Genomic DNA, 13559 nt, shown 5'->3' with positions numbered 1-13559 from the left:
GGAGCCAGAAGGATGGAGAGGGCCGATGTGTGCCTCGATGGGAGCTGGTTTTAGGTGAGAACAGCCAAAGAACCGCAGTGTCACACACCCCTGGTATTGCCCACAGTGCCTTGCAGCATCCCCGGGCCACAGCCAAAGCCTCCTGCTCGCACCGAGTGAGCCGACTCCGCCTCATTCCTCAGATTCCGGACAGATGGAACCCCAAGTTACGGACTAAATGACCTCAGCAAACATTGTGGAAGGACGGAGCAGAGACCGAGGGAACGATACCTGATTGGAATTTGGAACGTGCAGGCTTCCGGAAACCCACATCACCCCCAAAAATCCCGTGTCTCCTGTCTGTAGTCGCTGCTAATTTATTAAACCACGACAACGTCCACCTTGACACTCCAGGCCACCACCATCCACTGTCAATCCCGACTCTCCATCAGACTTTGGCCCCGTGGGTCTCTTAAAGGGGCAGCGCATCCATGCTGGTGACCCCATGGCTAAACGCAGGTAGTCACCAAGTTGCTTTATCACTTGCCCCAGAAGCCCCCCCTTTCCCCCTTGTTTTTCTCAACAGGGCAAAAATGGGAATGAAAATAAGATAAACCAACCCTTGGGGGTAAAACAAAAGGAGTTTGAAACAAAACAAAGCAAAAGTCCACACGTGGAAGCAAAAAAAACCTTAACCCAAACAGACAATTCAGAAAACAGATTTATTCTCTACTTGCCACGGAGAGGCGCTGTCGTGCCTTCTCAGGGAACAGGGCTACCACACACCAAGTGGTTGCCTCGGAGGACCAAGGGTGACCCCACCCCCTTCCTCCTTTCTCCCAGCTTTATACTGTACAGATGTCACGTGGTCTGGAATAAACCTTTGGTCAGCTGGGGTCAGCAATAAAGGCCAACGATGGCCAGCAAAGGGCAACTATGGTCAACAAAAGCCAACTAAGGCCAACGATGGCCAACTTGGCCAACAAAGGCCAACCAAGGCCAAGGATGGCCAAAAAAACCCAATGATGGCCAATAAAGGCCAACGATGGCCAATAACTTCCAATGATGGTCAACAAAAGCTAGCAATGGCTAACGATGGCTAACAAAGGCCAGCAAAGGCCAACAATGGCCAACAAAGGTCAACAAAGGCCAACAATGGCCAACAAAGGCCAACAACGGCCAGCAATGTCCAAGGATGGCCAACAAAGGCCAACAATTGCCAAAAAAGGCAAAAAAAGACCAATGATGGCCAACGATGGACAACAAAGGACAACAAAGTCCGCGCTGGATCACGTGGCCCATTACTGGATCATGTTTTCTTACCGTCCCCCGGCACGGCCAAGGCCTTGTCCCCAGAGCTGCTCCCCAGCCAGGCAGCGCCCTTCTCCCGCCACAGCAGGCTGTCCGTCTGTCCCAGGTGCAAGACGTCACCTTTGTCCTTCTTCTGTCTCATGAGGTTCCTCACAGGATGGTCCCGTTGCCTGGCAGGGTTCATCTGAACGGCGCCCCCAGGGCTCAGGAATTGTCATCTCTAGTGTCAGTGACAAGCACGGCCACAGCTGCCCCCTCTGGGTCATGGGTGCACCCAGAAGGGTCCCCTGTGCTGCCACAACGCCCCAGTATGTCCCAGTGACCTCCAGGTGTTCCCTCCACCACAGCTCTCTCAGCCTCCAACGGGTGTTTTACCCATCTCGTTGCCACCCCAGCCCGGCTGTAACGGCCTAATTTAGGTACGAGAATATTGAGGGAGACCGTGTCCAATGGTCTGGTTGACTTGGAGTCAGGTGACACCCACAGTTCTCCTCCCACCTACCAAGGCGGCCACTTCCCCATGAAGGCAATCAGGTTGGGGAGCCATGATGTCCCCTTGGGGGGTCTGTTTGGGCACTGTCTGTTCTTCTGGGTGACCGGGAATGTCACCCGAGAGGGCTCATTGGAAGGGCCACTCCTCACCTCGTGCACCCAGTGGGTGCTGGGGGGCAATTCTGGGCTCTTTCAAATGTGGGTGCGACGTTGGCTTGTCCTCACCCACCAGAGACCTCCCCCAACACCGTGATTTTTAAAAGGGAATATTAAAAAAAAAAAAAGAAAAAATTGCTTTTTCCTTGAAACTTCATTGCCACTTCTGGGCAACGCTGTGTCACATCAAGTTTTCATTTCTTTTCACCTGTCCCAATAGAACGAACCATTCCTGAAGACACATTTTTCCAATGCAAACTAACTAAAGGAAAAAAAAAGGCTTTCCCCACAATTCTTTTGTATTCTTTCTCATCCTTTCGGTACGTTCGGATTCCTCTCAGCTCGTGAGCTGCTGCTTTGAACTTCAGGTGGTTAAAATCTTGCCTCTCTTTCCGCAGACTAATTGTCTCCTTGGCCAACTCCTCCAGTATGTTTATCTCTACCTTTTTCTATCTGCCAACCAAAAATATTTCTCATAAAATTACCCCTTGTAGAAAGGCAACCTCATTGGAGATTATACTTAACTTATAGGAGAGAAATGTATTTTATTTTGTATGAACCTTGATGATGTTTGACTTTTCCTTGCCTGCAAACAGCAGAAATCCTTCTGCGCCCGTGTGCAGGCGGTTCTCCAAGGACAGCAGGGGGGAGATTGTGCAAAGGAGCTGTAACCTCCCGCTGCAGAGATCAGAGGAGAAATCTGATGTAAGGAGAGATGATGCGAGTCCCAGGCGGTTGAGGAGAGAAATGCTGGGACTGGGGGTGAGGACAAAGGTTGTCCGGACTGTGTTGGACCCCAAGGGACTGTCCAGGAGATCTCCCGAGGAGATGCTCTGCATCGATGTCAGTCAGAGAGTGCTGCTATCGCCTCTTCTCTAAAGTGTAAATTAAATAATGTGCTCTTTAAAATACAGATTGATTTGTATTAGGGGCACTTTGAAATCTTCCTCCTTAACTACACCAGGAAAAGACTCCAATTAGCTGCACAAGTCCTGAAGACTTGAAGAAATCTAAAGGAAGAGAACGAGCTCGTTAGGGCTTTGTGTATTTTAATGAGCCCCGTGGTGTATTTGGCCCCATGCCCATGATGCTCAGGCCCTGAGAGGAGACTAAGCAAAGGCCTCAACAAGTCCAAGTCAGCAGCAAAGCTCCCCGTGCCCTGAAGCCCTGATTGGCCCCACGGAGGGCCAGGACTGACAAAGCCTCTGCAGGGACTCGTTAGAGCAGAGAATTGGAGGCTGTGATTGCAGGCAGGCAAAGGCCCCGTGCAGGGCTGTCCTGCTGTGAAACCCTTGGGTTGGTGATGGAGCACAAAGGCCAAGCCCTGACCCTCAGGCCCTGGGAAGGAGATGCTGCCCCTCGTGTGTGGCTCAGGGCTCTTCCTGGGGGCAGGGGCTGTGAGGGGGAGCAATGCCAAGTGTAGGAAACTGCACAACCCCTCCCGCCTTCCCCAAGCAATGGCGAAGAAGACATGAAGTGCAGAGCCTCCCAGTCAAGTTTCTCCTGTGAGGCCTCAGTGGCAGAGGCAACTGCCATAGCCCAGGGGAGAAAGACCTTGGTCCTGTTGGGCCTTTTCGCCGTGCCAGAGCCCTTGGCCATCTCGCCTGCCGGCTGTCCTACACTGGCCCGTGCCGGCACCTCTTTCCCTCCAGGCTGCAGACACCCATCTTGCTTTCCCACCCAGCTCCTACCTCAGCATTTCCACACCTTCACTGATGTCTCTCCACCCTCACCGGCTGTTCCTTGAGAGACAAACCATGGGCTGATCCTGACTCCCTTGATGGGATCTCTTGCACCACAGTGCTACCATCTGAGTGACATTGCCTCTCCTTCAAATGCAGTCTGAGACTTCCAAGATGCACTTTGTTGAGATTTCGTTCTCTTCCGACTACCGAGATATGCTCCATCACTCGGAAACCCCCCTTCAAGCAGCTGCAGGCTGTTTGTACAGTGCCCTGAGGCTGCACCTCACCAGGCTCAAGCAGCCCAGGTTTCTCAGCCTCTCCACCAAGTCCCCACACCCCGTCCTGGCAGCTCTGCTCTGGAGCCTCTCCAGTTCCTCCCCATTCCTTCAGCACAGGGAGCCCCACCCCAGACACCCCAGTCATGATGTGGCCACCACAGTGCTGATGGGAACTGCCTTGTCTGAGCTGGCCACATGCCCCTAACGCAGCCCCATGGGCAGCTGGCCTTCCTCACGGGGACACGCCCCTCTGCCTTGGATGGCATCCCGAGGGATGCCCAGGCCCTTCTCCTCGGGGTCACTGCTCCGCCGGCCAGGTCCCAGCATGCCCCCAGCTCTGGGGTTGTTCTGTCCCCAAATGCAGGACTGGCCACTTGCCCTTGTAAAGCTTCAGGAGGTTTCTACTGACTGAAGCCCAGAGAGTTTCAGGGTCCCCCAGCAATGCAGCTGGCTCCAGGGCCAGCTGGTAATGTGCAGGTAGAGGAGAGCATTCCCCCAGGTGCAGTCAGGGATCACTGTCCACCTTCCCTTCAACCCAGGCTGGCTAGCAGAGGTCCATGGACTTCCAAGTCCCCGCGGAGTACCAGGGCCTAAACCTGTGTCCTTCCTCCAGCTGCCCAGAGGAGACTTCATCCTCCTGCTGTCCTTCATCAGGAGGTTGGCTGATCCTGAGCAGAAGACCCCTGTGCCCTGAAGAGTCCGTGATGCTCAGCACAGCAAACCTGAGCAGAGCCAGGCCTGGGCTGTGCCGGGCTGTGCTCCATGTACAGCTGGGCCTTCAGGCCCTGTTGGGCTGAGTGTATCCCTTGGGCATCAGTTCAACTTGATTGTAAGAGAGAAGAGTGCAGGAAGGTCCCACCTGCCCCTGGCCATCCCGCCATCGGCATGTCCTGACCTTTATACAAAAGCAGCAGCACATGCCCGTGGGAACATCCTCTGTTGGGGGCAGCAGGAGCAAGAAAACCCTTGTGAGAGCAGCACTGTAACTGGTAACACGGAAAGAGCTCACAGGGGCACAATGAGAGAACAGTTCCAGGGGTGGGATCTGCACAGCTCCCTGCACCAGCATCAAAACCATGTCCTTGTGCAAACCAGCACCCAAGCCTGCTGCTGGCCTGCCAGGGATTGCGGCAGGTGTGACCTCACAGCTGCCTTCACAGCCATGCACCTGCTGCTGGCCCACGAGATCCTGAGGCACAGCTGAGCTCATCCCAGCGCTCCACACCAGCTCCTCCTCGTGGCCCACGAGGGGATCAGATACAGGTCACCTCACGTTCCGCTTCCAAGGCCTTACGGCTGCTCTAGAACCCTGCAGGGCCTGTGCTGCCCCCAAGGGCCAGACAGACCAAGTCAGGGTTAGGATAGGGACTCAGGGGGACGGGGTCAGAGTGTGGGAACAAGGGCTTCCGAGGCTTAGGTGGTAAAACCCAGGCTGTTACTGGGGCACACTGGGATGCCCTGGAGTGTCATGGCCATGGGAGGGGAGGGTCTGAGGGCAGCAGAACTCATGGTGCCTGCCTTTTTCAGTTCCCCCTGTAGAGACACCACAAGACCTCCATGGTTGCTGGGATGTCCCCAGTACCAGCAAGGGATGGGAGAACCAAAGTGCCCTCCAGTTCCCCAGACTGGAGGCCCTCCAAGTCCACCCCACTAATTACCACCACGCCATAACCTGCTCTCACTTTGAGGAATGCCTCGGGAAGAAGAGCAAAGGGGTGCTCTGGACTGGATCTTGGTGGGCTGGGGGTGGGCACAGCTTTCCCCAGTCCCCACAGGCCCATGGCTTCCCCCTGGTCTGAGCAGGAAAATCCCTTCTGCCCTGCCCAGCCCCATTCCTCCAAGTGTCCCCGGGGATACCTGTCCATGCAAGGGCCAGGGGTGGGGACGGAGACACGGAGAGAGTGAGGAGTTCATGTCCTCCAAAGGGGAGGGGTGGAGGTGGGGGAGACCCAAAGACAGGGCACTGGGGGGAATTAGTGGACACCAGGGTACGGGGCTGGAGGGGTTGCCGGGACAGGACTGTGTCGAGTGCAAGTGAGGATGAAAGGAATTCAAGTGGAGGGACACGGAGACTGCAAGCAGAGTGGCTGTTGTAGACAGAAGGAAGAGGAGTGCAGAGGACAAACCCAATGGTATTGGAGAGTGTTTGGGAGTGGGGGGTCAAGGCAGGGGATCCGGGGACACTCCTGCAGGGGACAGGATGGACAGTGAAGGAGTGAGGGGAGAGAGGGAAGGAAAGGCCTCGGGAGGGATTCAAGGGAGGGGATTTGGGGACCCCAGAGAGGACATGAAAGAGATGCCAGGGATGAGATGTCTGAAGGGAGCAAACCAATGGGATAGGGAGGGATAAAAGGGGTGGAGGTGGGGGCATCGGGAAAAGAATTTTCCTTTGTATTAAGGTACAGCGTGAGAAAGGACTAACGCCACCAAGTGCAGCTGAGGATGCCCAGGCTGGCACAGAGCAATGTCCCTGGAAGGGCAGTGCTGTGGTGGAACAGGTCACCCCGAGGGAGACTGGAGCAGCCCCAGGCTTTGTGTGTCAAGGAGCAGGCAGGGAGGACGCAGAGATCTCAGGAAAGGAAGGGAGATGCTCAGGGGAGAGCAGGGTGTGGTAGCTGGGTGGACGTCTCCAGCCGGCAGAGAAAGAGGTGCAGGTGTGGGACACGGTGGGACAGCCTGTGGTGGAGACGACAGAGGGGTGAGCAAAGTCTGAGCATCCCCCAGCAGAGCTGAGCTCTCTCTGCCCTTGGCTCTGGCTGGTGTCTCTGCCACTGGTGGCCATGAGGAAGCCCCTTCCCCTTCCAGCACTGGGTCTCATGGCCTCCCCTTGCCCAGCCGAGAGCCTGGCAGGGGTTGGACCATAGTCCTGCCCTTGGCATTGCCCATCCCCACATCACCCTGCCCCAGGAAGAGCCCTGAGGAACAGCATCTGACTTCCCAGGGGCTGGGGGTCAGGGCGTGGCCCTTTGCTCCATGTAACACACCCAGGTTTGCTCAGAATCTGTTCCACACTGACAGGGCCTTTGTTTCCCTGTCATCTCTGCCGGGAGTTTTCTGCTGTAACCAGCCCCGCAGGAGGTTTGTCAGGAACGGTCCTCACTGGGAGCCATTAACACTCCAAGAAACTTTGCAGTTGGCCTCTGGCTTTGACTTCCTGACTGGCACCTTCATCATCCAATCACTGTCTGAGGTCCATGGACTCAGACCAACCCTCCTCAAGGAGTCATTAAAATGCCTTGGGCTTGCATTCTGCTGTGATGCTGGGCCGGGCTGCTGGGCTGGAGGGAGCTGAGGGCAAGTGGTCAGCGCTGCAGAGAGCCAGCTCTGCCCAGGAGCAGCTCCTCTGCAAAGCGCAGCAGGGCTGAGGGCACTGCCTGCAGGCACCGAGGGCAGAGGAGCCGGGCACAGAGAGGGCAGAGGCAGACGGCACTGGCAGGGTGCTGAGAGCTCACTGCAGGAGAAATCTTCCCAGCAGGTAACATGGTAAGTGAACTCTTGTTTTGCTGGGTGGGCAGGGGGAGGTGGCATTTTATTCCTCCTTTCTAGAGAAAGTGCTAAGGCAGCTGTTTCATTAGCACATCTTTAATTGTCTCCTGAGCCCCTGCAGAGGCAGAGCTGCCCCTGGGCAGGGCCCTGCTGCCAGGAGGGGTCTGCAGGGCAGAGCTGAGCACCCAGCGGGTGGGATGGGGGCTGTGAGCACTGACAGGGAGGAGACGTGGGGACAGAGAAGCAGCTCCTGGCTGGGACAGCTCCAGGCACCAGAGACATGGGCAGGGAGTCAGAGGGAGCTGCTGCTGGAAACACCTTGGGGGCAGGAATTCAGGCACCCCCTGCCATCCCCTGCAGTGCAGACACCCACTCCAGAGGAGCCCCCTGGTCTCCTCTCCCAGCCAGCAGAGCCCCACCCGCTGTCCCTGTGCTGCCTCCTCCCAGCAGCACTGGGGCATTTCCCCACATTTCCCCGTGGGCCTCTGCTCCCCGCGTTGGGATCACCGGACGTTCGGGGATGGGCGGGGGTTCAGCTGGGAGCAAGACCTGTGGGCACTGCCATGCAGATGTTTCCCTGGGAGTGAAATGTCCGAGTGCCCTCGCCATCTGCAGGCTCCGGGGGACACAAAGGAGCCAGTTCCCCCCTCAGGACACCCCATCTTTAGGGCACTGGACTCTTTCCCAGTGGGGTCCTGCTGGGCTGCAGCCTGTCCTCCAGAAGGGCACAGCTCTCCCCGGGCAGCTCTGTGTTCTCCAGCAGCCCCGTGAGGAACTGGATGGAGAGAAATGAGAAATCTGTCCCGACTGATTGATGCTTTTTCCTCTGTGAACAGGCCCTCGTGCCGTGAGGGAGCAAATGTCCAACGGCAGCTCCACCACCGAGTTCCTCCTCCTGGCATTCGCAGAGAGACGGGAGCTGCAGCTCCTGCACTTCTGGCTCTTCCTGGGCATCTCCCTGGCTGCCCTCCTGGGCAACGGCCTCATCATCACCGCCATCGCCTGTGACCACCGCCTGCACACCCCCATGTACTTCTTCCTCCTCAACCTCTCCCTCCTCGACCTGGGCTCCCTCTCCACCACTCTCCCCAAAGCCATGGCCAACTCCCTCTGGCACAACAGGCACATCTCCTTCTTGGGGTGTGCTTGCCAAGTACTTTTCTTTCTCTTTTTTATCTCAGCAGAGTTTTCTCCCCTCACCATCATGTCCTACGACCGCTACGTTGCCATCTGCAAACCCCTGCACTACGGGACCCTCCTGGGCAGCAGAGCTTGTGTCCACATGGCAGCAGCTGCCTGTGGCACTGGGTTCCTCAATTCTCTCCTGCACACGGCCAACACATTTTCACTGCCTCTCTGCCAGGGCAACACCCTGGACCAGTTCTTCTGTGAAATCCCCCAGATCCTCAAGCTCTCCTGCTCACACTCCTACCTCAGGGAAGTTGGGCTTATCATGGTCAGTGCCTGTTTAGTTTTTGGGTGTTTTGTGTTCATTGTGGTGTCCTATGTGCAGATCTTCAGGGCCGTGCTGAGGATCCCCTCTGAGCAGGGACGGCACAAAGCCTTTTCCACGTGCCTCCCTCACCTGGCCGTGGTCTCCCTGTTTGTTTGCACTTCATTTTTTGCCCACTTGAAGCCCCCCTCCATCTCCTCCCCATCCCTGGACCTGGTGGTGTCATTTCTGTACTCAGTGGTGCCTCCAGCAGTGAACCCCCTCATCTACAGCATGAGGAACCAGGAGATCAAGGATGCCCTGAGGAAACTGATAACTAGATGTTATTCTGATAAAATAAGCTGCTCATCTGCTGCTGCATAACAGTTATAACACATTACAGGTCCAGCCTGTCACGTGCATTTTCTTTTGTTGTTGTTGTTGTTGGTATTTTATTTGTAATGATGTTGTTATACCTCTTCTAATTCACTCTCTCCTTTACTGACTGAGTGGCTGAGTAAAATGAGGAGCTGTGCTTTCTCTTTGTATAAATAGAAGAAAGGGCCTACAGTGATTTATTTTTTTTCTGAGGTCCTTCCACCAAGATATATTTGGAGCTGCAGTAATAATTTCCGCGTGCAGAGGTGAAGGGGAAGAGAGTCCCAGCATGGCAGCCCTGCCAGGGAGCACTTGGTCCTCCAGAGATGTTCTCTCTTCCCTTCCACACTCTCTTTCTGATCCCTTCGGTTTGGTGTGAGGCCTGAGGGCTCGGGCAGCTTGGTCACACTCCTGCTGTGTGACAGCCCTGTGACCGCAGGCAGGGACAGGCACTGGGCACTGGTGTGACAGAGCCGGCCTCCCGAAGAGCGGTTCCCTCATGAAAGAGGATCTGCTCAGGGCAGTGCCTGAAGGCTGAGCTCTTCTCCCAAACCTGATCTCAAGAACACGCCCAAGGAAGTGGCCCGCAGAGGAAAACCCCAGCGAAGAGGTGAACAGTGTGATTTGCAGGGTGGGGGCTGGCAGCAGTGTCCTCGCACAGCCAGGCCTCCTGGGAGAGACCTGAAGGAGCAGGCTCTGCTCTGTGTCTGCGCTCACTGGACACACTGGGGCAGCTGCCTGTGCTGCTCTGGCTGGGAGAGAGTTCCTTTTCTTGCTGGGAGCTGCTATGGGGCTGGGGTTTGGTTTGTGCCATGAACAGTGCTGGTAACGCAGGGCTGATTTCGTTATTGCTGAGCAGGGCTTACACAGGGTCAGGGACATTCCTGCTCCTCACCCCACCCCACCAGCGAGCAGCTGGGGGTGCACAAGGAGCTGGGAGGGGACACGGCTGGGACAGCTGACCCCGACTGACCAACGGGGTATTTTGTACCTTATGACATCATGCTCAGTTATATAAAGCTGGGGGAGAAGGACGATGTAAGGAACTTTTTGGACATTTAGTATGTCTCAACATCGCTGTCTCCACGACAACCACCTCCTGACTCAACGTAAAGGAGCAAACACACAGTCCCCGAGGAAAACCACATCCGCCCTAGACGAGAACATCAGCAGTCATCTATCGAGCTGCGCCTACGTGCGCGAGCGCGTGAGCCGGGTGGAGGGGAAACCGCGGCGAGACAGATTGGCCCCTCGCCAGCACGACCACCATGGACACACAGGCATGCGTGCACGGAGGGCCACGGGGTGGCACCTACAACAACGAGCCCCGTGGAAATGGGCGGACAAACTGTGGGGATGGGGACTATAAAAAAGACAGACTGTGTACTCCTTTGTAAGAGGGAAACCAGCTAGAAGATGGGAACCAACAAGAAGAGGGGAACCAACTCGGAGCCAGGAACGTGGAGCATCATCGGACCGACAGAACATCGCCGGATCCCCAGTCGTGGTGGTGGTAATTAGTTGCGCCTCTACCGTGTTCTTGCTTAGGGGTTCCAACCTTTTCCTTTCTTTTCCTCTCTCTCCTATCGCTCTTATTAGTTGTTATAGAAATAAAGTTCATAAGGATATGCAGCATTTTAAGAACCCTCCCCTGATATCGGATCGGGACAGCCTACGAACTTCCCAGTGATGGAGGGAAGCTGACAAGCCTATAACTCTCCCCTATAATTCTCCCAGTTCTCATTCCTGCCCTTCTTGAAGATGGGTTTGCCCTCGGCCTTCTCCATGGACCCAGAACCTCTCTGATTGCTCTGGCCCTTCTGAGGGCTCAGCCCAGAATCACCGGCGAGGGTGACGGAGCCAACAGGAGCACTTGCCATGAGCCTGTCCAAGGCAGCGGAGATGAGTCTCACTGGGAGAGTGGGGGTTGTTCCTGGGTCACACACACAAGTGTCCGGGCTCTGTCAGGTGCCCACATCTCAGCTGGCCCCATGCCCTCACCTTACACACAGGGGGTTCAGAGACACGAGTCCTTCCCTTGCACACGCAGAGGCAGTGCATTGCCGGAGTCGTCGTGTCTCTCTGGGCTCCTGCTGCCACGGCCAGAGGCTGGGAGGCCCCTCAGCCCTGTGCTGATCACCCTGCTCTGCACTCGTGGGAGATGCCCCACGGCATGAGGAATGGACTCGGGGACCTCGGTTCAAGGAAACACCTCCCAGGGCTGCAGCCAGGGGGTTGCCCAGGGGACGTTACTGTCGACGTGAAGTGACCTCATGACCCTGTTTGTCCCACACACCTTCACAGCACCCCCAGGAATAGCTGATGGCAGTTGTGCTCTCTCACCTCACACACATGATGTGCATGTTTACATCTCCTCCATAAAATGCAAACATGAACTTCTGACCTACTCATTTGGTGTCCCTCTGTGGAGGGACAAAGACCCTCTCCGAGCTGAAGTGAGAGGCCAGTGCTGCAACTGGTGGTTCTGAGGGGCTACAGCATCATGTTTGCCCTGGGTCAATGTCATGGTTTGAACCCATCCAGCATCTGGGCGCAACACACTCACACACTCACTCCGCTGGGTGCAATGGGGGAGTGAATCAGAAGTGTAAAAGGGAGAAAACTTGTAGGTTGAGATAAAGGCAGTTTAATAGGTACAGAAAAACACACAGGTAAGTAAAGGAAAAGGTGGAATTCATTCACTTCTTCCCATTTCCAGGCAGAGCTTCAGCCATCTCCAGGACATCAGGGCTCCATCACACATAACAGTGACGTGGGAAAACGAACTCCATAACTCTGAATGTCCCCATGTTCGTCCTTCTCCCCCAGCTTTATATAACGGAGCATGATGTCATAAGGTACAAAATACCCCGTTGGTCAGTCGGGGTCAGCTGTCCCAGCCGTGTCCCCTCCCAGCTCCTTGTGCACCCCCAGCTGCTCGCTGGTGGGGTGGGGTGAGGAGCAGGAATGTCCCTGACCCTGTGTAAGCCCTGCTCAGCAATAACGAAATCAGCCCTGCGTTAACGCCTTTCAAATTATAATACCAACACCAACAACAGAATATAGACATGACACATTGGGCCTGTACAGAGTTCTATTAATACTACTGCGCTGTAGAACATGAGTCGTATATTGCTTAAAAATATCTAGTTATCATGCTATCCAGGGCATGTTTGAGATCCCTGTTCCTGAAGCTATATATGACAGGATTCACTAATGGAGGAATTACAGAGTACAGAAATGACACCACCAGGTCCAGGGTTGGGGCTGAGAAGGAGGAGGGCTTCACGTGGGCAAACAGACCAGTGCTGACAAATAGGGAGACCACGGCCAGGTGAGGGAGGCACGTGGAAAAGGCTTTATGCCGTCCCTGCTCAGAGGGGATCCTCAGCACGGCCCTGAAGATCTGCACATAGGACACCACAATGAACACAAAACATCCAAACACTAAACAAGCACTTGCAAGAAGAATCCCAACTTCCCTGAGGTAGGAGTGTGAGCAGGAGAGCTTGAGGATCTGGGGGATTTCACAGAAGAACTGGTCCAGGGTGTTGCCATGGCAGAGAGGCAGTGAAAATGTGTTGGCCGTGTGCAGGAGAGAATAAAGGAACCCAGTGCCCCAGGCAGCTGCTGCCATGTGGACACAAGCTCTGCTGCCCAGGAGGGTCCCGTAGTGCAGGGGTTTGCAGATGGCAACGTAGCGGTCGTAGGACATGATGGTGAGGAGAGAAAACTCTGCTGAGATAAAGAAGGCAAACATAAAGAGCTGTGCAGCACACCCCAAGTAGGAGATGTGCCTGTTGTGCCAGAGGGAGTTGGCCATGGCTTTGGGGAGAGTGGTGGAGAGGGAGCCCAGGTCGAGGAGGGAGAGGTTGAGGAGGAAGAAGTACATGGGGGTGTGCAGGCGGTGGTCACAGGCGATGGCGGTGATGATGAGGCCGTTGCCCAGGAGGGCAGCCAGGGAGATGCCCAGGAAGAGCCAGAAGTGCAGGAGCTGCAGCTCCCGTCTGTCTGCGAATGCCAGGAGGAGGAACTCGGTGATGGAGCTGCCGTTGCACATTTGCTCCCTCACGGCACGAGGGCCTGTTCACAGAGGAAAAAGCATCAATCAGTCGGGACAGATTTCTCATTCCTCTCCATCCAGTTCCTCACGGGGCTGCTGGAGAACACAGAGCTGCCCGGGGAGAGCTGTGCCCTTCTGGAGGACAGGCTGCAGCCCAGCAGGACCCCACTGGGAAAGAGTCCAGTGCCCTAAAGATGGGGTGTCCTGAGGGGGGAACTGGCTCCTTTGTGTCCCCCGGAGCCTGCAGATGGCGAGGGCACTCGGACATTTCACTCCCAGGGAAACATCTGCATGGCAGT

At 55.7% G+C, this 13559-nt stretch overlaps 2 protein-coding genes across 2 annotated transcripts; one reads left to right on the top strand and one right to left on the bottom strand.

The window, feature by feature from the left end:
- The first annotated feature begins 8591 nt into the window (after positions 1–8591).
- LOC141974220 (olfactory receptor 14J1-like) lies at positions 8592–9203 on the top strand. The gene has a single exon (XM_074933559.1). It carries the CDS (start codon positions 8592–8594, stop codon positions 9201–9203), a length of 612 nt encoding a protein of 203 aa, XP_074789660.1.
- A 3130-nt stretch (positions 9204–12333) lies between these two features.
- LOC141974188 (olfactory receptor 14A16-like) lies at positions 12334–13257 on the bottom strand. Its single transcript, XM_074933526.1, has one exon. It carries the CDS (start codon positions 13255–13257, stop codon positions 12334–12336), a length of 924 nt encoding a protein of 307 aa, XP_074789627.1.
- Between the last annotated feature and the right edge of the window lie 302 nt (positions 13258–13559).

Source organism: Athene noctua, unplaced genomic scaffold (genome assembly GCF_965140245.1).
Source record: "Athene noctua unplaced genomic scaffold, bAthNoc1.hap1.1 HAP1_HAP1_scaffold_36, whole genome shotgun sequence".
Taxonomy (NCBI): domain Eukaryota; kingdom Metazoa; phylum Chordata; class Aves; order Strigiformes; family Strigidae; genus Athene; species Athene noctua.
Note: the sequence above shows the minus strand (reverse complement) of the source record. Positions and strands in the feature narration are given on the sequence as shown.

Bases quoted from the DNA above. Each gene is read 5' to 3' on its own strand.
- LOC141974220 (XM_074933559.1), top strand. From the start codon at position 8,592: ATGTCCTACGACCGCTACGTTGCCATCTGCAAACCCCTGCACTACGGG.
- LOC141974188 (XM_074933526.1), bottom strand. From the start codon at position 13,257: ATGTGCAACGGCAGCTCCATCACCGAGTTCCTCCTCCTGGCATTCGCA.